This window comes from Ovis aries, chromosome X, assembly GCF_016772045.2.
Source record: "Ovis aries strain OAR_USU_Benz2616 breed Rambouillet chromosome X, ARS-UI_Ramb_v3.0, whole genome shotgun sequence".
Lineage (NCBI taxonomy): Eukaryota > Metazoa > Chordata > Mammalia > Artiodactyla > Bovidae > Ovis > Ovis aries.
Genome location: NC_056080.1, coordinates 98,290,924 through 98,315,353, shown reverse-complemented (window position 1 = coordinate 98,315,353; position 24,430 = coordinate 98,290,924). Strand labels below are relative to the sequence as shown.

General features: G+C 37.9%; 2 protein-coding genes across 8 annotated transcripts in view; one reads left to right on the top strand and one right to left on the bottom strand.

Annotated features, from left to right (window-relative positions):
- The window catches only part of LOC101116968 (transmembrane 9 superfamily member 2-like), an 84,280-nt gene that overhangs the window by 16,787 nt on the left and 43,063 nt on the right, over positions 1-24,430 (top strand). For 5 of the 7 annotated variants that reach the window (XM_012107250.5, XM_060408006.1, XM_042241683.2 and 2 more), the window contains exons 6-7: positions 4,714-4,841; positions 9,267-9,378. The exons of the other annotated variants lie outside the window; for them this stretch is intronic. In XM_012107250.5, coding sequence (XP_011962640.1) covers positions 4,714-4,841; positions 9,267-9,378 — 240 coding nt within the window. The remainder of the gene's footprint in view (positions 1-4,713; positions 4,842-9,266; positions 9,379-24,430) is intronic. 7 annotated transcript variants of the gene reach the window in all.
- On the bottom strand, positions 1,567-2,558 carry LOC114118736 (transcription factor BTF3-like). Its single transcript, XM_042241685.2, has one exon. The coding sequence runs from the start codon at positions 2,440-2,442 to the stop codon at positions 2,059-2,061; it is 384 nt and encodes a 127-aa protein (XP_042097619.1). The 5' UTR covers positions 2,443-2,558; the 3' UTR covers positions 1,567-2,058.

Below are 24,430 nucleotides of genomic sequence, written 5' to 3'. Positions count from 1 at the left end.
TATCCTGAGGATGTTGCTTTTAGAAGGGGTGGGTGGTCTCAGCTTAGTGTGCAGAGGGTTTCATATTAGCCTTCTCATCTGGGAGGGCCCTCCCTGAGTGCCCCCTTCCTCCTCCTCATGAAGCTACCCAAACTGAAGTTCAGGTTTGCCCAAATTAGCAGGTATCCTCAGGGCAAGAGCAGCATCAGTGCTTCCTTACCCAGCTGACCTCTCTGACTTACTGCTTCCCCTTAGAATTTGGCATTGGGACCTCCCTGGCAGTCCAGTGGTTAAGACTCTGGGCTTCCAATGCAGGGGGCATGGGTTTGATCCCTTTTTCAAGGAACTAAGATCCTATATGCCACATGGTATGGCCAAAAAATAAAAATAAATAAAAAACAATAAGAATAGTAAATAAAAAAAGAATTTGGCATTGGTAGTTCCTTACTTTCTTGTCACCTCATGTTGCTTTTTTAAATTTTAAAGCCTATTCTTTCAGAGCAGGTTTACGTTCATAGTAAAATTGAGAGGAAGGTACAGAGATTTCCCATACACCCTCTGTGCCATACAGACATAACCTCCTCCATTCTCAGCATCCTCCACCAGAGTGGGACATTCATTACAACTGATGAGCCTGCACTGATGCATCACATGATGACCACCTAAAGTCCATAGTTTACATTAGGGGTCACTCTTAGTGTGCTATATCCTATGCTCATGTTGCTTTTAAGGGGATATTTGTTATGTTTATCATTTGTGCTTTGCAGCAGGAGATTTGGCCCTAATAAGATGGGAATTGGAAATCTAGTTAAAGTTTTAAAGCATAATTTTATTTTATTTATTTATTTATTTATTTTAATTTTTGTTTTTTACTTTATTTTGCTTTACAATACTGTATTGGTTTTGCCATACATTGACGTGAATCAGCCACAGGTGTACATGAGTTCCCAATCCTGAACCCCCCTCCCACCTCCCACCCCATTAAAGCATAATTTTAATATCTAGTAGGAAGGAATCTAACATTTAATGATTTCCTTATTCTGTGCCAGGTACTAAACTAGCTCTTTCCATATGATTTCTCACTTATTCCTCTTAATAATTTTATGAATTAAGTGATGGTAGCCTCATTTTACAGACTTCCCTGGTGGTTCAGTAGTAAAGAATCTGCCTGCAATGCAGGAGACCTGGGTTCGATCCCTGGGTTGGACAGATTCCCTGGAGGAGGGCATGGAAACCCACTCTAGTACTTTTGCCTGGAGAATCCCCATGGACAGATGAGCTGGGTGAGCTACAGTCCATAGTGTAGAAAAGAGTTGGACATGACTGAGCAACTAAGCAGCAGCAGCCCCATTTTACAGCTAAGAAAACCAAGGCCCAGAAAAATTGGCATACAAAAGCTTGTATGTGGCAAAATATGAATTCCATCTCAATGTTGTGGTTGCTTTTTGACCACACCATGCAGCTTGCAGGATCTTAGTTCCCCAACCAGGGACTGAACGCAGGCTATGGCAGTGAAAGCACTGAGTTTTAACCACTCGACCACCAGGGAATTCCCTCATGCCAATGTTTTTTTTTTTTTTTTAATACTGTCATTTTAAATCTTTAATCAGATTCCATTCATGATTATCAGTCATATTACATGCCATGATTAGCTTTCTATAAACAATTTTGCCTTCTGTGTACAAATTGGTATCAATGAAATAAAAAATAAAACCATATACTAGGCAAAGAATTTTATTTATCTTTGTCTCAAACTTTATTCTTAGGCTTCTTCAGCTTCATTAGCTGCAAAGAATGAATTGTATATAAGCAAAAACTGAAAAGAGCTGCAGTGTCCAGGGGCTTAGGCTTAAAAATATTAGAGATCTAGATTTTATCAGATCCATAAACAAAATTTTAAAAAGCAGTCATAATGTAAAATAGCAGCTCCCAGTAACTTCTTCAAGATTTATCTTCTTCGGAAGTTAACTCAATTCAGTTTGCTTCATTCTTGGAAGCCTCATCAAAATTCTCCACAAGATCTGGAACTTCATCATCCTCCTCCTCTCCAGTGGCAAGTGGTGCTTTTCCATCCACAGATTATTTGGGCAGAGCTTCAGCCAGTCTCCTTAAACTGGTGAGACTGTCGGCACCAAGCTGGTTTAAGATGCTGGGGAGCATTTCTGTCAGTTGCTTTGTCTCAGCGTGGCCCGTAATGGTGAAAGTGTTTGCTGCCAGAGATGCCTGAACTTTAGGGTTGTTAAAGTGGATCACTGTTCCTTGATTTGTGAACATATTCACCTCTTCAATACCAGAGATATTGTTTACCCCTAACTTCTTTAAAGAGAACTGAAGTTTTTTGTCATCTGCTGTGGCTGTTCTATGAACCACCTTCTTCTTTCTGTGAGCAGTTCCTTTCCCACCAATGCGCACTTGTGCCTGCAGTTTGGCGAGTTTCTCCTGGTTCATGATAGTTTCTTTCATCTTGTTGGAGCGGAAATGGGGCCGCGCAGGGGAATAGGGTTGGCACTCAGGTGGTCTCGGGCAGACCAGCTGAGGTTAGGCGCACACACGCGGGGACGCAAGATGGCAGCTAGAGCGCCAATGTTTTTTTGATCCAAATTCTGTTCTCTTTGCACCATCCCAAAGTGCCTCTTGTATTTTTTGAACATCTACAGTATATTAGCTCTGAAAACATGTTTGAGAAGTGCCTGGCACATAGTAGATGTTCAAAAATACTTGTTGAGTGAATGAATGAGCCAGACAAAATTTCTAGCCTTGTGATCAAATGGGGAACACAATTTACTAGGGGATGGAAACATGTAAATACACCAACTACAATCTGATATAAGTGACATAGATATGAGCCGAGTGCTGTGAGAGCACAGAATAAAGAATTGTTTGGTAGTAATATCAGATTTTAAGTAGAGGCTATGGCAGCAGATGAGTCTGGAGAGATAAGCAGGATTCAGATCCTGGAGGACCTTGTTACCATGTTATCTCTCAGATCCAGTACTTTATGCCTCATGGTAGTTGAAATGCTTTTCATGTGTTGATTTAATGCTTACAGCACCCTGTAGTTCAGATGGTAAAGAATCTGCCTGCAATGCAGGAGACCCGGGTTCAATCCCCGGGTCAGGAAGATCCCCTGGAGAAGGGAATGACAACCCACTCCAGTATTCTTGTGTGGAGAATTCCATGGACAGACCATAGGGTCACAAAGTGTTGGACATGACTGAACAACTAACACACACCCTGTTATGATGTCTACAGTAAAGGTGTAGAAATCAAGACACTGATTGGTTAAGCAACTTGGCCAACATCACACAGGCTGGTACATGCCATACCTGAGCCTTCAACCTTGGCAATTTGACTGTGGAGTCTACTTCTTTAACCCCTATGCTGTGCTGCTTCTGGGGCTTCCCTGGTAGCTTAGCCGGTAAAGAATCTGCCTACAATGCAGGGGACCCCAGTTCAATTCCTGGGTTGGGAAGACCCCCTGGAGAAAGGGATAGGCTACCCACTCCAGAATTCTTGAGATTCCCTGGCAGCTCAGGTGGTGAAGAATCCACCTGCAATGTGAGAGACCTGAGTTCAATCCCTGGGTGGGGAAGATCTGCTGGAGGAGGGCACGGCAACCCACTCCAGTATTCTTGCCTGGAGAGTCCCCATGGACAGAGGAGCCTGGAGGGCTAGAGTCCATGGAGTCACAAAGAGCTGGATGTGACTGAGTGACTAAGCGCAGTGTGCTGCTTCTATTAGCATATATCATGGCCACACCTCCATACCAGTACGTGCAGATCTGCTGTAGCTTCATTGTATTTCTTTGTATAGTTATACTGTCTCTCATTTAACTGTACTGGGGGATAGTCCAACCCATCATAAGTCTTATACAGAAGCTTCTCCCACATCCTTATGGAAAAATAATCATTCACTCTTCCTTAACCACTTTTACCAGAAAAGAGCAGTCAGAAGTTTTCTTTCTTCTGAATTAAAGCAGTGGTTCTCAAAGTGTGTTCCAGGGTCAGTAGCATCGGCGCCACCTGGGAGCTTGTTAGACATATAGAATCTCAAGTCTCACCCCAGGCCCAGTGAGTCAGAATCTGCATTTGGGTGATTTGTATAAACTTTCAAGTTTAAGAAGCATTGGCTGTTAGGGAATGAACTAATGAGTACTTGACTGATAGAGTTTAATTCACTTTTTGATGCCTCTGATTATAAATGTAAATATGCCCTCATTATACAAAATTTGATAAGTACAGAAAAATCTAAAGAAACAGTGGAAAAATGAATGCCTGTAGTCTCACTACCCAGAGACATCACAGTTTGCATTCTGCAACACGTCTTCTTTCTATTTTTTCTTGTTTCCTTACTTTAACCATAAATAAAGCCCAAACTCTTGATATGCTTAAACTTTAAGTACCTATAACATTTTATTAGTTTATTTGCATTACTTCATATTTTTGTGTGGTTAAAAACCAGCAATGTGTGCATTTGTGAATTTTACATTTTCAATGTTATTCCTTTGTAACAACTGTTTAAGACAATAGAATTAAGCAACATCTTAATTTTAGGCCAGATGTTCAGGGCTGCACTTTTAATCTTATAAAAACACATTTACACTTCAGTATGCTTAATTTATAGCTTGGTTTTTTAGAACTAATATATCTCATTTTCATTCCATGGTCACAATTTATATTTTTGAGTTTATAGGAAACATTCAAACTTCTTTCAAATTTCTTTATATTTTTGCAGCCTGAATTCAACAAAACTAATACTTACTACATCTTCAACCACGTTGATATTACCATTACATATCACAGTGAAAATGAAGTAGATTGGTATGTTTCAAAATTGGTTTCTGCTAGACTTGAACCCAAAAGGTAATTATAGAATATCTTTTAAATTAGTTCCATTAATTTAAAAATTAATTCAAAATGTAGAAGATCTCACCAGAATTTTCATTTTTAGGATATATGTGTGATATAACCTTAGACATAAAGTTTAAAAAATCAAACAGACAATTTTATTCTCTTTTACTTATAGTAAGCATGCGAGTAACATGTAATGTGAGAAAGAACTGACAGATCTGGAAGAGAATAGCCTTATTGAGGGTGTCCTAACTCTTCCTTAGTTGCTGCCATATGACAGAGATTACGTTAAGGTTTCTGTTTGTTCAGAGGAGAATTCTAGTTCCAATGGAGTCTATTAGGCAGGTATCAGCTGGGTTTGAGAAAGAATCTGCTAGCAGTTAGAGCTCTCTAACAGTTGAATAAGCACTCTCAAGAAGTAGTGAGTAGTTAATCCCTAGATATTTGTATGAAGAGCCTAGATGACCCAGCTCTTAGAGATTTCATAATTAAGCACCTAGCATAGTGTTTGATCCCTAGTAAGTGAATACTTAATGAATTTCAAGGGCAGTTCTGCATTGGGTAAGAGACTGGATAGGTGCAAATGATGTTCTAACTTCAAGATTCTTTGAAACTGTAGGATAAGATTGGTACTCTTCAATTAAAAGAGGGAGGGGGAATAAATCATACAGTATATCAAATCATGATCGATATGGGTAAAATATTATAAAATCTGATATATTAAGATGGAGGAAGTTATCCTTTGAGACTAAGGTGAAGTATATTAAAGGAGGTAAGTGTGGTATAGTTTTCTGAACACAGAACAAGGAATTTGGAAATTTGGATTTTAGTCTCATATCTGCTGGTTCCATTTTGGAAGTCAACCCTAAGTTCATCAAGATGGATCAGATTTCATTGTTTTTAAATCTACTAGCCTATTTTATTTTAGCCAAGGTTGTTCCATCTGTCACAACTAATGACCAAAGGGAAAGAATAGTTAAAGAATGTACTGTACCAAGCTTTTGGCCCTGGGTACATTAACTTGATGTCTCACAGGCTCAATCTCCTCATTTACAAAAGGAGGGGACTGAATTAGGGGTTTTTAATATAGATTCTGATGCATCAAACCCAGTTTTTATTGATGTGTATTTTTCTGGGTAAAAGGGTCCATATATTTAATTAGATAAGCAAGACCCCAAAAGATGAAGAACATTGGTACTTTCCAACTCTGATTTATCTTTGTAAAAAGATATTCTTTTGGAAATTAGTGGCTATGTTAAAATTTTTTGAAGATTTATTTCATAAGGTATTGCAGATAGAAAATAAAAGAAAGATTAAAAGGATCAGGGCGTGTTTATCATTAACAGGATAAACAGAGCTACCCAGAGAGGCCAGGGAATACTAACCATTGCCAAGGGCAATCACCCATGCTTCTTTGTGTATGTCACTTCTGATAAGTAGGAATAGGATTTTAGGTTCATGGACTGTGAGATCTGACTCAGAATGGCTGCTTCTGTTGAAAATCATTTGGGTAGAAAGGTAGTTAACATACGAAGTATGATATAGGAAGCTATCTCATCGGCTATATGAAAATCAAATTTAGTGCTTACAGGCACATTTCATATTCTCAGATTTAGAGTAAAAAAAAGCCAAGAAAATCATTTTCTAGAGCTGTATTTATCTATCCTGCCCATAGTCATCACTTATATATGCATGCAATAAAACTTTTATCTAATCACAGGAAAGCTCATTTATTTGGTCCCCCTGAGAATAAGGACTGTGTTAAAATTCATCTTTTTCAGAACTGGGCATTCTGCTCAAGGTCATAGATGTGAATTAGGCCTAATGGTTTTCTAAGTCTAAAGTCTTGTGTTTTCTTTCAGGTACTGTACCCTGTTAATTTCCCTAATGGTTGCCATAGTTGATTATCTCTTTTTCCTTAAAACACCTGCTGCATTGGCTTTTGCGTTACCACTTTCCTGGTTTTCTCTTGTCTCACTGGTTGCTCATCAGTCTTCCAAATTCTCCAACCTCTCTCTCTCTCTCTTTTTTTTGTTTTTGTTTTTGTTTTTGGGTTTACCACATGGTTTGTGGGATTTTAGTCCTCCAACCAGGGGTTGAACCCGAGTCATAACCACTGGACTGCCAGGGAAGTCCCTCTTTCCTCCAACCTCTTAATATCAGAGGGCTCCAGAATTCAGTATTTGAGCTCTGCCTCTTTATTTATACTCACCTTGGTGATCTGACCCTGTCTCCTGGCATCAGATACCACAGTGACACTTAGGTCTCTGTGTGTGTGCTCAGTTGCTTCAGTCATGTCCAACTCTTTGCTACTCCATGGACCATAGCCCACCAGTCTCCTCTGTCCATGGGTTTCTTCAGGCACGAATACTGGAGAGGGTTGTCATGCCCTCCTCCAGGGGCTCTTCCTGACCTAGGATCAAACCCATGTCTACTGTGTCTCCTGCATTGGCAGGCAGATTCTTTACCACTAATGCCACCTGGGAAGCCCCTCTTAGGTCTCTAGACTTGTATATTTAGCTGTCTATTTGCCACTTGGATGTCTAATAGTCATTTCCAACTTAACATGTCCCCAAATAATCTTCTAATCTTCTTCCAAACCCACTTCTTTTGTTGTCTTCTCCATCTCAGTAGATGGCAACTATATCCTTCTAGTTGCCCAGATCCCCAAACCATGAAATCACTCTTGATTTCTCTTTATCATTCTTCCCTCATACCCTATATCTGGTCTAATCCTTTAGTATATCATGTGGCTCTGGCTTTTTTTTTTTTCTGGGCAGCACCATATGGCTTGTGGAATCTTAGTTACTAGACCAGGGATGGAACCCATGCTCCCTGTGATGGAAGCCCAGAGACCACCATGGAATTCCCCATGTGGCTCTATTTTAAAAACATATTTAGAATCCACCACTTCTCATCACCTCCAGCACTATCAGCTGGTCCAGAACATCGTCATACCTTACCTGGTTGTTGCAGAAACCTAGCTGGTTTCCTTGCTGCTACCCTTGTCTTCTCATAACCTTTTCTCAATACAGCATTCAGAGCATTCCTTTTTATTTATTTTTTTCATTTTAAACTTTTATTTTGTATTGGGGTATAGATGGTTAACAATGTTGTCATAGTTTCAGGTGAATAGTGAAGGGACTCAGCCATACATATACATGACCCTCTTAAAATTTCAGCTCGTGTCAATCCTCTACTTAGAATCTTCCAGTGACCTCCCATTTCAGAGTAAAAGTTGAAGTTGTGAAAGTGGCTTGGAAGGCCTTATACAATCCATATATAAGGCCAGTGGTTTAAAATAGGGCTTCTAACTTGATTAGAGACCTTTATAGAATTTTTACCACATAGTCTCTTATATGAAATGCAGATCTTCCCTGTACGGGGTTTAAGACCCATACTTCAGAGCATACTTGATATCCATTATCATGTAGTAATTTAATTTTTCCCTTCAGTGTGAAATGTTGACCTGTAGCCTTAACAATTATGATTTCTCTAATTCATAGCTATTTTAAAATGTATTTTGGCTTTAAATAGAATATGTTTATCCTACACTTGTAAGGGCACATTATGGACCAGACAGTAAGTAGGGTTACAAGAATGAATACAAAAGATGTGCAAACCAATAACCTTTGCAGTTGTGAGTGAGTGGTTTGATTGTGCATGTATGTGTAAAGATAATAATCTCATCAGGATTGCATATTAATCTTTAGACAGAAACCACAGGGTAAACTGTATGTTGAGTTAACTAATTCAAAAATGAAGCAACATGGCTTCTCCTTTTGATTTTTCTCTCTCCCCTTTATTCTTTGATTTTTCAAGAAATGGAAGAGTCACTTTATTTCTGACCAGGCATTTGCTAGCTTCACCAGTTCTGTCTAGTTTCAAGCTTCTCTAGTTTTTGTTTTCCATCTTTGGATTTTAATAATCATTCTCTTTTTCAAACACAAAAGGTTCACATAGATATATCCTCAGGCCCTTTTATGGCTAAGCATGGCATTTTATACACAGTAGGCCCTCAGATCTCTGGGTGCTTATAAATATGATTTCTGTCTCATCTATTTGATTTTCTAACTATAGTTGAGGTTACAAGATAGTTTTTTTTTTTTTTTAGTATATAGAAGAGAGGGATGGGATGAAAGATGAAAAATAAAGCCATTTACTAATAGAAGGATTTAAAAAAATCTATCCACAGGCAAAGAGGAAGTTCTTAAGTATTGTGTTTTGGGCAGTATATTGAGTCTATTTGAATGTTAGGGACATTTAGAAACAAGAATATTTTAAATTGTAAAGAGTTTTAAATGCAGAATATAATGAAAGGCCCATTTTTATCAGCCTGCTGTTATTACATGCCCAAAGAGCCATGAATCAGAAATTTACAATTTCAATTTGATATAAAAATTCCCTTCCCTTCCTTTTCTCCCTCTCTTTTACTAGCTATAAACATGTAGATGAAAACCATCTAACTTGCAATGGAACCCCTATGGAAATCCCTGGAGACTATACAGATAAGTTGAACATCACCTACACTTACTCTGTGAAATTTGAAGTAAGTATTCCATGCCATAATCTTACTTTTTTTTTTTCTAAATCAAGTATATAACTATCATATGAAATGAAAATAAAGTCGCTCAGTCATGTCCGACTCTTTGCAACCCGATGGACTGTAGCCTACCAGGCTCCGCTGTCCATGGGATTTTCCATGCAAGAGTACTGGAGTGGATTGCCATTTCCTTCTCCAGGGGATCTTCCCAACCCAGGGATCGAAGCCGGGTCTCCTGCACTGTAGGCAAACGCTTTACCGTCTGAGCCACCAGGGAAGTCTTAATATTAAAGCCTTAATTTCTATCAATTGAAAGTTGCATAGTGCACCTTAGGAGTCCAAGAAAGAAGATAAGTTCTTTATGTTAAAACCATTCAAAGGGACAATCATTACAGGAATTGCTGTATTTAATCTACTACATTTCAGGTACCTTGCCAGGTACTTTACTTATTCTTCATATTGAGGTTTGAATGAGGTACATGGGAAACCAGAGAGGTGTCACCTGGGGTTGGCAGACTGGCTGATTGCTCAAGTGAGACCTTAAAGGAAGAGTATCTTGTGGAAGAGACAAAGTCTAGTATAGTGAAAAGAGCAGACATATTGGACATTTGGACTGACCTGCAGTTCAAACTATGGCTTGGCCACTTACTAGCCACTTGTACATAGGCAAGTCATGTGATCTCTGAGGCTCAATTTCTTCTCATGTCATTTCATCCTTATTTTCAGAATACATAAAGCCCTTAGCATGATATAGAATAGGTCCTCAACATATAACATTTATTATTATTTGTACATCTGGAATTATCCCTTTTGTGAATAGCTATTTTTATAAAGATGGTATGTATTTTTGGTAAATAAGTAGATAGACTAATAACATTCTGGTGAATAATCTATCAGCTCTTTGAAGCCCATGTTTCCCAAAGGGTTTTCTGGAAACAAGTTCCTTCATATTTTATTCATTTTAGCTTTTTTTAAATTTTAGCTTTTTATTTTAAAAGGTGTTACATGAAAAAAAAAGGATCTATGATGAGGTTACTTTGGATAATGCTAGGTTAAACAATTTTAAAACAATGGCTTTAAGAGTATTCACTATGATAAACAGCATTGTAAATTTCCAAAAGATGATTATAACATGCAGCATTTCATATACCATGGCAGAGCTCATGGGGATATCATTTTCTGTAGGAAAATACTGTGTGTGGTGCTAAAAAGTGCACAACTTAGTACAATGGGATATTATATATACCATTTTCACTTACTGTGTATGTCATGGACATTTTTCCGGGTCAATAAATACAGAGTCACCACCTTCTTTTTATTGACTGCATAGTATATTTAATGTATAGGCTGTAATCGACTTATTTAGTGCCCTATTGATAAAAATCCAAATGTCTAATTTTTAATGCTTATAAACAGTGCTTTAATTAGCATCCTTTTTTATTTGTCTGATTATCTCCTTGCATTAAATTCCTAGAAGTAGGAATTTAGGTAACAGGGTATAAACATTAAAAAGATATATTTATTTATTTGCCTGCGCTGGGTTTTAGTTGCAGCGCACAGGATCTTTGATCTTTGTTGTTGCATGCAAGATCTTTAGTTGCAGCATGTGGGATCTAGTTCCCTTATCAGAGATCAAACCCGGGACCCTGTATTGGGAGCACAGAGTCTTAGCCACTGGACCACCAGGGAAGTCCCAGGGTGTACACATTTTGATAACACATTACCAAATTCTTCACAAAAAAGTTGCTAGGTTGTTCTCTAGCATGCTCAGCAATACTAGGTTTCTGTCAGTTTAAAAATCTTGCTTCAGAATTTTAATGCTGTGAGTATAACAAAGTGAGATAGATTCATACTAGGCAAACTCCTAAGGGTCCAATATATAAACCAGAACACCAATTTCATAATTTATTTGGAGAAATCTAAGTGCCTCATTGACCACATCATTCATGTTAGCTGGTTAGCACATCTGCCTATGATAAAGAGATATGAGAAAACAAATATAAATAGAGTAGAATAAGTAGAAAGTTTCTTGGTGAACATAGGACCCCAGAGAAAAAGGAAATCAAGTATTAAAAGATGTTATTCATATGGCACATGGACTAGATGTTCATATTCATGGGTCAGATACTCTTAGCCTTAGTATTAGAGGTACTTCTCCAGAAAATGAACACTGGGGCTTTCCTTTCATAGGGAAAACTTTTTATCACTATGTAGGTATATGTGTTTCTCTTTATGGTTTTTCTTAAAGACTATGTGACATATTTTTGATTCAGCTTTGATTATACTTGATTTTATACAAGGCTTATTTCTTATAGCTTTGGATGTGCTTTCCTGAGACAAAACCCTAATCACCTTATTTGGGATCAGGTCTCAAATCTCTTTGAACACTTACAAATTGTGCTTGGTTTGTGTCATTTCTATAGATGGCCTGACAGCCATTATAACACAATTCTTCCTAATCTCATTCTCAAAGCAATTCCAGTTTGGGGATGCCTTGCTTTTGTCCCTATGTATCACCTAGAGTGGTTATCTCCATTTTATAAATGAGGATCCTGAAGCCCAGCGAGCTGAAGTAATTTTCTCCAGATCATAGCTAGCAGGAGGTGGAAGTGATATTCAAACTCAGGTCTGTTTGGCCCCAAACTCATAGTTTTTCCACTATTCCATTCTCGCTTTCTATATTAAAGGTCTATTATATTTTCTGCCTACAGAGTTACTGTAAAGAAAATGAGAAGCGTTTATGTTAGAGAGGTATGTGTGTACTTCGAGTCATCCAGCTAGAGGTCAGGATTACTTGATCCTACATCCTGCAGTTTACCCAAAATACAATTGGTGAAAACAGGCAATTTACCAGTCCAATAAGTATAGTCCAGTCTTCTAATCTCTGGATGAAACACAGAAGTGTAATCTGGGAAAAGGAATGAAGTACACCCTGAAGAAATTAAAATAACCTTTCCCTAGTGATTGAAAATAGTATTCCAACTCCAAGCTATTATCAGAAGTAGATTGAAGAGTGGAAGCTCTTATACATTTTTATCACTTACCAATTGGCTATTAAAATTAAGTGTAGGATGGTAACAGACTTATTTGTGGTGATCATTTTGAAATGTATAGAAATATTGAATCACTATGTTGTGTAACAAGAACTGACAGAGTTGTAGGTCAATTATACTTCAAAAACAAACTCAGAGAAAGAGATTAGATTTGTGGTTACTAGAAGCAGGGGATGAGGGGAGGGAGGAATTAAATAATGGTGGCCATAACTACAAACTTGGAGTTATAAGACAAATAAGTGCTAGGGATATAATGTACATCATGATAAATATAATTAATGCTGTATGTTATATATGAAAGTTGGGAGTAAATCCTAGGAGTTCTGATCATAAGGAAAACATATTTTTTAATTTCTTGAATTTTGTATCTATGTGAGGTGATGGATGCTCACTAAGCCTATTCTGGTCATGATTTCATGACATATGTTAAGTCCCATCATTATGCTGTACACCTTAAATGTATACAGTGCTGTATATCAATTATACTCAGTAAAACTGGAAGAAAAAAATAATAAAATAAAAAAATTTAAGTGTAAGAATGCTTATGTTTACAGGAAATGTCAAGGGAAAGCACATCTAAACTGAAGTTTAGACTCAAGCCAGAGGCCTACATGGTATGGTGTTAGTGGTCTGTCTGCCTGTTAGGAAGCAACTGCGGCAGTCAAAAGAGCTAGAGTGCAAGTTTAGATGCAGCTATAGCATATGGGGCTTTTGGGGGAATTGCCTTATTTGGGGTTAGGTCTCAACTTCTTGTTCTTTAACTTTCCTTAATCCCGGGAGCTATTTCAGAAGAGGAATTTTCCTTCCCATTGAAACTCATTTAAGGTGCTCAGAAGGCCTGTGGCTTCCAGATGTGGTACAATGGAAGGAACCAGACAAACCCAAGGTCTGAATCCTGGCTTTGACATTTCTTAGCTGTGTGAACTTGGGCAGGTTACATTGAGCGTATATTTCCTGATCTGTAAAGTGGGGATAAAATAGTCACCTCATGTGATTGCTAGCAGAGATAAGTGAACAAACATAAAATATTTAGCACAGCTCCTAGCCAGTAAGTAGACACACAGGGTTTCCTATCAGACACAGGACCGCCTGCTTTACAAATGTCTTATACAAAAGTAGCTCATAGGTGCAGAGTACACTTACACAGTGAGAATACACTAAGCCACAAGATTCTTTTTTTGCCTTTACTTAATTGCTTTTAACCACAATATTCTGTATCTGAACACCAGAAAGTTGCTGTTACAGTTGTGGGGAGGGTGCCAGGAAGAGTGGTTATGAATATCTCTGATGGTGCTGTTTCTTTATTTTCTGTCTTGGGTTGAAAATGTTTGTGTTTTTTAAAAAATTTTTTACCCAGTGATAATTGTACATATCAACATGTCCCAAAGTGCATTCCCAAGAATGCTAGTCAAATAAGTTTGGAAAATGCTACTTTCTACTGTCTGCTTTTGTAGCTTCACAAAGCACATGCGTGTTTGATGTTTTTTAGTTGCTATGTTGGACTCTTTTCAACCTCATGGACTGTAGCCCACTGGGTTCCTCTGTCCATGGGATTTCCCAGGCAAGAATACTGGAGTGGGTTGCCATTTTCTTCTCTAGGAGACCTGCCCGACTCCAGGATCAAACTCACACTCCTGCTTGGTAGGCAGATTTTTTTTACCGCTGAATCACCTCTGAAGCCCACATGGGTGTTTTAAAGTCTCCTAATAGAGAAACCTCTGACAGAGTCTAACTCAACAGTTTAGAATCATCTTTGACTATGGAGTACTAGTCTGGAGTAGCATTTATATCCCACTGCAGATTCTACTTTGTGTACACTAGGTGTATATGGTTGTTGTGTCTTATAGTAGCTTACAAGATTCTATTAAACCAGAAATTTTTACTTTTTAAATTAAAAAAAAATTATTGAACTATAGTTGATATACAATATCACGTAAGTTTCAGGTGTACAGCACAGAGATTCAGTTACACACACACACATACACACACACACACACACACATATATTCTTTTTTAGATTCTTTCCCCTTATAGGTTATTATATAATAGCGAGTATAATTTCCTGTGCTATTTAGTAGGTCCTTGTCAGTTGTTTTAAGTAAAAAAAAAAATTATAGTAGTAATTCATGTTCATTGTAAAAATATAGAAAGATCACAAAATGAAAATAAAAGTCATTTAGAATACCACTGTGTGCTGAAAACCACCATGAAAATTTTGGTGTATGGAATTAAGAGATAATTCTGAAATCAGACAGCTGGGTTTGAATTCCTGTTTTTTACCACTACTTACTACACTAGATCTTGCCTACCATTTACTTATCTCTTCAATCTTCAGTTTCTTCATTTGTAAAACGGGGTCGATAATAGTAATTATCTACATCACAGGGGTGAAATTTAAACAAGGAAATATAACTAAAGGCACGTGGTATAGTTTCTGACACAAAGAAGGAGCTCAAACAACGCTTGCTACTAGCAGTATCCTTAGGTTGTGAGAATCGGATGAGCTGCATTGTTTCGTAACCTGCCCTTTTAACTTAACCATATAATGTAAACACTTGCCATATGATTAAATTTTCTTCTGCATTATTTAAATGTGAACTTGGTGAGATTATATTATTTTAAATTTAATATTATGAAAATTAAAGTTCAATTCTCTACAATAAATCATATTGAACCTATAACATAGCTTTCAGTGGAAAATGAGCAGCTGTGTACTTAATTATCATTTATCGAATTGCTGCAGTGGGAATGACAGAATTTGAAAATAAGTCTCTTTTTCTGGATTTCCCTGGTGGTTCAGTGGTTAGGACTTCTTGCTTCCAATGCAGGGGGCACGGGTTCAGTCCCTGTTCGGGGAATTAAGATCCCACATGCCAGACAGTGCAGTAAAGAGAGAAAAAAAAGAAAATAAGTTTCCTTTCATCCTCCAACTAAATAATTGATTCAGGTCAATAATTGATTAAAGGATATTAAAACTGTAGATGACTGAGTGCTGGAGAAACTGGGTTATTCTCACAGTGACAAAGTAGCACTCCACAGATTATTTTCTAATTGTAAATTGGAACATATAAAAATAAATGGATAAAATAAATGTGCTAAATAGGAATTCATACTGATCTCTCTGACCTCAGTGGTCATGCTAGCCTTCTCCCCTTGCTGATCTGTAACTTCTTTCTCCGATATTGAGAAACCTGGCTCCCATTATCCACAAGTTCAGTTCAGTTGCTCAGTCGTGTCCTACTCTTTGCGACCCCATGAACCACAGCACACCAGGCCTCCCTGTCCATCACCAACTCCTGAAGTCCACCCAAACCCATGTCCATTGAGTTGGTGATGCCATCCAACCATTTCATCCTCTGTTGTCCCCTTCTCCTCCCACCCTCAATCTTTCCCAGCGTCAGGGTCTTTTCAAATGAGTAAGCTCGTCACATCAGGTGGCCAAAGTATTGGAGTTTCAGCTTCAACATCAGTCCTTCCAATGAACACCCAGGACTGATCTCCTTTAGGATGGACTGGTTGGATCTCCTTGCAGTCCAAGGGACTCTCAAGAGTCTTCTCCAACACCACAGTTCAAAAGCATCAATTCTTTTGTGCTCAGCTTTCTTTATAGTCCAACTCTCACATCCATACACTGGAAAAACCACAGCCTTGACTAGATGGACCTTTGTTGACAAAGTAATGTCTCTGCTTTTTAATATGCTGCCTAGGTTGGTCATAACTTTCTTTCTAAGGAGTAAGTGTCTTTTAATTTCATGGCTGCAATCACCATCTGCAGTGATTTTGGAGCCCAGAAAAATAAAGTCAGCCACTGTTTCTACTGTTTTCCCATCTATTTGCCATGAAGTGATGAGACTGGATGCCATAATCTTCATTTTTTTGAATGTTGAGCTTTAAGCCAACTTTTTCATATGAGTTTATATAATGATTTTGTTCAGAAGTTTCTGAAGGATGGAACCATAATGATTAATATTTGAATGAAGACCTTTTATTCATCTGTTTATATAACAAATATTTTTGAGGGTCTGTTATGTTCTTGGGCTTCTCTGGTGGCTTGGCAGTAATGCAATGCAGGAGACATAAGAATTACACTTAGAAGAAAGGGAAGATGTAAATCTAGTCCAGTATTATTGATGTCTCTAGTTGGTGACATGGTGCTTCCCTGGTGGCTCAGTGGTAAAGAGTCTGCCAGCCAATGCGGGAGATGCAGGTTCGATCCCTGGGTCAGGAATCCCTGGAGGAGGGCATGACAACCCACTCCAGTATTCTTGCCTGGGGCATCCCATGGACAGGAGCCTGGCGGGCTACAACTGTTTGACACAGAGTTGGACACAACTGAGCGACTTGGCATGCATGATTATGTGCCTAGCATGGGAATTTTTATAAAGTACCTAGTTTAACTTTATTTTTCATACTTAACTTTGAAGGCAGGTATTTTAAATCTCCATTTTTTTTCGCCTCTTGGCTTGCAGAATCTTAGTTCCCCGATCAGGGATTGAACCCAGGCCGCAGAAGTGAAAGTGCTGAGTCCTAACCACTGGACCACCTTTAAATCTTCATTTTATAGACTATAAAACCAAGACTCATAAAGTCACTTGCCCAAGGTTACAAATGTAAAGGATTATAAATCTAGATTAAGTTGGCTATAGAATCCAGGCTCCTGAAACAGCCACTTTAATGGTGTGAGTTTATTTTTATTTTCTATCTCTTTATTTTTTGGCATGTGGAATCTTGCTTCCCTGACTGCCAGGGAAGTCCCCAAGGTATGAGTTTACAATGGGCAGGAACTATGCCTGGGAACAAAGGGTGGTGACGGGAGGGCTTTACAGACAGCCCCCAGGGGAGGGTGGGGCTCTGGTGGGAAGACAGTGTCTAGAGGCCAGCAGGCCCTGGGGCATCCAGAAGGCGAGGCCCTGGGGGGCTGGTGGAGGGGCTGGATTGGTTCCCAGAAGCCCCAGGGTTCTGGTGGGCACAGGAGGCCAGATCCCACCATCCAGGCCCAGGCTGGGAAGAACTCCCAGGTGCTAGGAAGGCTTTTTAAGAGAGAGGCCTTGAGCTAGTCCTTGAAGGATGCTGAGGATGGTTTGGATAGCATGGGTAGAATGTGCAAGGCATTTTGGGAAAGGTCACAGACTGAGTTAAAAGACCTGGAATTTAGGAATTTGGAGGGGGGCTAGAGGAAGGGCTTTCCAGGTGAGAATGTAGTGTAAGTGGGGAACAGTGAATAGATTTGTCTGAAAGAAATTTTTTCATTTGTTTATTCACTCAGCAGTAGGTAATAAGTGCATCTTAGGTGCCAGATGTTAAGTCCTGGGTATATAAAGGCCAAAAAGATTCAGTATAACACCCGAGACTTTAATCGTTTATATGTAAACAGTATTTGTAGAAAGGTTAGAAAGATACATTTGAGACACATTTTGAATGGCCTTGAATGCCGGGCTAAGGTATTTTTACTCATCATATTTTACTTTAGAAAACTTACTGTTTATAGTTCAGTTCAGTTACAGTTCAGTCTCTCAGTCGTGTCCGACTCTTTGCGACCCCATGAATCACAGCATGCCAGGCCTCCCTGTCCATCACTAACTCCCGGAGTTCACTCAGACTCATGTCCATGGGAGTCAGTGATGCCATCCAGCCATCGCATCCTGGGTCATCCCCTTCTCCTCCTGCCCCCAATCCCTCCCAGCATCAGAGTCTTTTCCAATGAGTCAACTCTTCGCATGAGGTGGCCAACGTACTGGAGCTTCAGCTTTAGCATCATTCCTTCCAAAGTAATCCCAGGGTTGATCTCCTTCAGAATGGACTGGTTGGATCTCCTTGCAGTCCAAGGGACTCTCAAGAGTCTTCTCCAACACCACAGTTCAAAAGCATCAATTCTTCGGCGCTCAGCCTTCTTCACAGTCCAACTCTCACATCCATACATGACCACAGGAAAAACCATAGCCTTGACTAGACGGACCTTTGTTGGCAAAGTAATATCTCTGCTTTTGAATATACTATCTAGGTTGGTCATAACTTTTCTTCCAAGGAGTAGCGTCTTTTAATTTCATGGCTGCAGTGATTTTGGAGCCCCCCCCAAAAAAGTCTGGCACTGTTTCCACTGTTTCCCCATCTATTTCCCATGAAGTGATGGGACCGGATGCCATGATCTTCATTTTCTGAATGTTGAGCTTTAAGCCAACTTTTTCGCTCTCCTCTTTCACTTTCATCAAGAGGCTTTTTAGCTCCTCTTCACTTTCTGCCTTAAGGGTGGTGTCATCTGCGTATCTGAGGTTATTGATATTTCTCCCGGCAATCTTGATTCCAGCTTTTGTTTCTTCCAGTCCAGCATTTCTCATGATGTACTCTGCATAGAAGTTAAATAAGCAGGGTGACAATATACAGCCTTGACGTACTCCTTTTCCTATTTGGAACCAGTCTGTTGTTCCATGTCCAGTTCTAACTGTTGCTTCCTGACCTGCCTACAGATTTCTCAAGAGGCAGGTTAGGTGGTCTGGTATTCCCATCTCTTGAAGAATTTTCCACAGTTTATTGTGAGCCACACAGTCAAAGGCTTTGGCATAGTCAATAAAGCAGAAATAGATGTTTTTCTGGAACTCTCTTGCTTTTTCCGTGATCCAGTGGTTGTTGGCAATTTGATCTCTGGTTCCTCTGCCTTTTCTAAAACCATCTTGAACATCAGGGAGTTCATGGTTTACGTATTGCTGAAGCCTGGCTTGGAGAATTTTGAGCATTACTTTACTAGCATGTGAGATGAGTGCAATTGTGCAGTAGTTTGAGCATTCTTTGGCATTGCCTTTCTTTGGAATTGGAATGAAAACTGACCTTTTCCAGTCCTGTGGCCACTGCTGAGTTTTCCAAATTTGCTGGCATATTGAGTGCAGCACTTTCACAGCATCATCTTTCAGGATTTGAAATAGCTCAACTGGAATTCCATCCCCTCCACTAGCTTTGTTCATAGTGATGCTTTCTAAGGCCCACTTGACTTCACATTCCAAGATGTCTGGCTCTAGATTAGTGATCACATCATCACGATTATCTGGGTCGTGAAGATCTTTTTGTACAGTTCTTCCATGTATTCTTGCCACCTCTTCTTAATATCTTCTGCTTCTGTTAGGTCCAGACCATTTCTGTCCTTTATCGAAGATTTTTTTTATTTTACTCTAATCACATTAATTTTAGCTATGTATCTGTGTATGTGAGTTATATAAGCTTTAGCTGTGGGCTGGCTTGAGACCCTAGCCACATATATAGATTTTTTTTTTTTGCAAGATGCATTCCTGATTTTCAGGCACCATGGACCAATAACTGAATTTGAGAATCAGAGAATTTTGGTACTGGTTTACTTCAAACTCATACTTGACTTTGAGCAAGTTCATTTTCTTTTCTGTACTTCACTTTCCCCACAGTAATGTGAGGGAATGGAGCTGAATCAGTAGTTCTCAACCCTATCAGATTAATATCTTCTTTTAATAACAAATATTTTATCCTTCTCCCTTTACTCTTGTAAAATAATTTTAATAGATACTAGATAATTAGACTTGTATTACACATCATTTCAAGAGACATCAGTATAACACTACAACTATAATATAAAGGAGAAATAAAAAATTACTTTTTAATAAGATATATTTCAGTCATTGTTAGATGCTTGCACCTATGTGTATTCATGCATGTGTGCATGCTCAGTCATGTCCCACTCTATGGGACCCTATGGACTACATACAGCCTACCAGGTTCTTTGGTCCATGGGATTTTCCTGGCAAGAATGCTGGAGTAGATTGCAATTTCCTCCTCCAGGGACCTATGTGTATAATCATTGTAAATATGATATATATGAATACAGATGAATATGAGACTATTGTATATTGGTGGCTCAAATATCACATCTTTCTAAAGGATGCCATGATTTTCTGAAATGTTGATCAATTTTAATAAAGTTTCAAGCCAAACAATACCGTTTTCCCTCAATTTACATGGTAGTTGCATTCCTGGGGGAAAAATAAATGTATATTAACTTGCCTGCTAATGCAGCAGATGCTGGAGACAAGAGTTCGATCCCTTGGTCAGGAAGAGCCCCTGGAGGAGCGTATGGGAACCAACTCCAGTATTCTTGCCTGGAGATTCACATGGACAGAGAAGCCTGGTGGGTCACGGTCCATAGGGTCACAAAGAGTTGGACACGACTGAAAAGATTTAGCACACAAAAATATTTTAATTGTAAACTGAAGTTAGAATCTAGCTGCAGATAATCATAAGCAGTTTTTCACTCACATAAATGGCGGATGGGGGCTTTTGGAAATTGTTCTCAATTCTTTGTGTGGGTCTTGGCATTCTACTATGCTTCTAATTCTAGTAGTATCCTCGCGTCGTTTCATTATGTCCCCTAGAGGGTGCTGTTCTCCCTGTTGAAAACAACTAGACTAAAAGAAGCTCTAGTTGCCTGCCCCTTGATTCTTTGATTCCCTGCAGGTGTTTTTACTTAGTGAAACCCATCATATACTGGGTCCTGAATCAAGAACTCTCATCTATATTTCTGCCTTTGCTTCTTGTGATTTCATTAGAAAGAGCATTAAAGACCTGCCTACCTCATATGCTTTTATGTCTTATAAAATATTTTGAAACTCTGGGATGTAAAGATGCAGAATAATTAATTTTAAATGGATTTTAAAAATGGGTTCCACCATTTAGTTATCTTTTTACATTTGTCATTTTGTCTCAAATGTGCCTTAGGATTTTAAAATAATTTCTTATTGTCTTATGGAGGAGGAATATGTGTTGTGGACTGTTATTTCCAGCAGATGGCAATGTTTGGTGCAAAAACTACTTGATTTAACAACTGCAGATTTTCTAGGCTCTCTTTGTACTTAAAAGCCAAACTTCATCATGTATATTTCAAAGTATCTCTTTTCTTTACATTTTATTTTTTCTTCCAGTTTTATTGAGCTATAATTGATATACACCATGGTATGAGTTTAGGGGCTTCCCAGGTGGTGCAGTGGTAAAGAATTCTTCTGCCAATGCAGGAGATGCAAGAGATGTGATTCAATCCCTTTGTCAGGAAAATCCCCTGAAGGAGGGCATGCCAACCCACTCGAGTATTCTTGCCTGGGAAGTGCCATGGACCGAGCAGTCTGGTGGGCTACGGTCCCATAGGGTCACAGAGTTGGACACAACTGAGCGACTGAGCACTGTATGAGTTTAAGGTGTACAGCATTATGGTTTGACTTATGTCATGAAATGATGATCACAATACATTTAGTGGACAATCATCATCTCATATAGATACAAAATTAAAGAAATAGCAAAGCAATATTTTTTCCTTGTGATGAGAACTCTTGGGATTTACTCTTTTAACAACTTTCATATGTAACATACAGCAGTGTTAATTATATTTAACATGTTGTACATTACATCCCTAGTACTTGTTTACCTCATAACTGGAAATTTGTCCCTTTGACCACCTTCATCTAATTCCCCCTCTCCCCATTTCCACCTCTGGTAACTACAAATATGATCCCTTTTTCTGTGGATTTATTTGTTTGTTGGTTTTGAAGTATAATTAACTTACAATACTATGTTAGTTCTTGTTTGTTATAAAACAGTGATCTGATATTCCTATCCATTTTAAAATGATCACCACGATAAGTCTAGTTACCATCTGTCACCATACAGAGGTATTACATAATCATTGACTAGATTCCTCACCCTGTACATTTCATACTTGTGACTCATGTATTTTGCAGCTGGAAGTTTGGACCTTTTAATTTCCCTCACTTATTTCACTCCTTGTTAAAAGGCTTGATATGTGTTAACTTGCTTAAGGCAGTGGACAGTAGTCTGGTGAAGAAATGCATGCAATTCAAATTTTGACAAATTAAGTCATACTTTGGTATAATAACAATATTTTAATAATAAAATGGCTAAGACAAATCCTTTCATGCAATGAATATCTATCCCTGAATTTGTCAGTCTGTAAATTCAGATTTTCTAAAAATAATTTAGAAACAATTTCATACTACAGAAAAATTGCTAAAATAACACAAAGAACTCTTGTAGTCCCTTTAACTAGATACTCCAATGTTTAACATTTTACTTCATTTGCTCCATTGTTCGCTCTTCTCTCTGTGTCCATTATCATTAGTCTTTCTGTGAATCCTTTGAGAGCTAGATGTTGTCTCATCACCCCTAAATCTGCCAGAGTGTCTTTCCCTAAAACAAGTATTCAACTGTGCAAACCAGGAATCAATATTGGCATTACAGCATTACATTACCATCTGATTCATATCTATCCATTCAGATTTCACCAGCTGGCCAACAATGTCACTTTTCCCCTTTCTAGTTTAGTATCGTTTCCAGGATTACATGTTATATTTAGTTTTTGATCTCCAATCAGGGCCAGTTCTTCAGTCTTTCATTATGTTTCATATTCTTGAAAATTTTGAAGAGTACAGACCTTATATTCTGTAGGATGACCATCAACCTGGGTCTGTCTGATGGTTCTTCATGACCAGGCTCAGGCCATGGATTCTCAACAGGAAGACTGCAAAATGATACCTCACATCAGTAGATACAAAATGTCAACCTGACCTTTCATAGATGATGTTCATCATGAACACTGAGTCATCAGGTGTTAGCTAAAGTCTACTGGTGAATTAAAAGTCATTTTAATTAAAATCCATCATTTCCATTTTTTTTAAAAAGCAGAGTACATTGACTTTCTTTATACCTATCCCCCACACTTCACAAAAAAACATAGATACCTAATTTTATTACTTTTTTCTGGCCATTTAAAAGTTTTTTGAATTATAAAAGTATGATAATACATCTATAGGAGACTTGGAAAATACAGAACAAAGTTACTTATAGTTCCATTATATATTACAATTATTTTTAAGTAGATAAATTAAGATTGTTAGTTGGAGCTTCAATATCAAACTCTCAAACATTAATAGGATGAATAGATAGAAAAGTAGAAGGATATAGCAGACCTGAAAAATACTATGAACCAGTTTAACATAATTAAGATTTATACAATTTTCACACAACAGCAGGATACAAATTCTATTCAAGTTCTCATAGACTATAAATCAGGAGACACTAGAACATATCCATGGACATAAAACAAGGTGCAAAATTTCATGGTCTAAAAGTATTGAAATCATACAGAGTCTGTTTTCTTATCACTGGAATTATTTTAGAAATCATTATCAAAAGATATTTGAAAATAAACCACATATTTTCAAGTGCAATGTGACATTTACCAGGAGAGATCTTTGACTTAGCCATTAAAAGCCTCAAAGAAGTTAAAAGACTGAAGAAACACAGTGGGTGATTGCAGAGAAGAAAGCATTTAAGTGAGAAATTAATATTAAAGATACTTTAAAAACCCTGTTTTTTTAAAATTAAATATCCACTTTTTAAATGATGGGTGCAGATACCAAATTTTAAATAATAAGTCATTTCAAATATAATTTGGTCAATTTGTTACCTGTGTTTTCCTTTTGCTATGATCATGCCATTAATTTAAGGGGTAATAATACCACATTAATCGTTTAAATGTTTATCAGGGATTATCTTTTAAGATATTCATTTATTGGGGCTATTTTATAAGAAAGCTATTGAAAGGTTGAGTTTGATCATACATCAGCAGAAACAACTGGTAATTATATTTTCTTAGGTTTTAATAAGTATTGAGAACCACAATATTAAAAAACTTTTTATCAGTTTGTTGCTGAAACATTTCAAAATACTTAAAGTACAAAAGTAAAATATTAGAATATTCTGTAAGAAATAGTGACAGAAATTGAATACTGTTTTCTAAGTAAACAAAATACTGTAACAATAAACCTATTTGCAGTTGGTGGATTTGGTGTGTTGTGAAGCAAGTTGTCTTATAGTTCAAAATTTTAGTTCAATTTAAATAATAATATTGACAATACTTATATGTGGTGAAGGCTTCAAACCATATAGAAAATGTATAAGTAAAATTCTGCCTTCCTTTACTA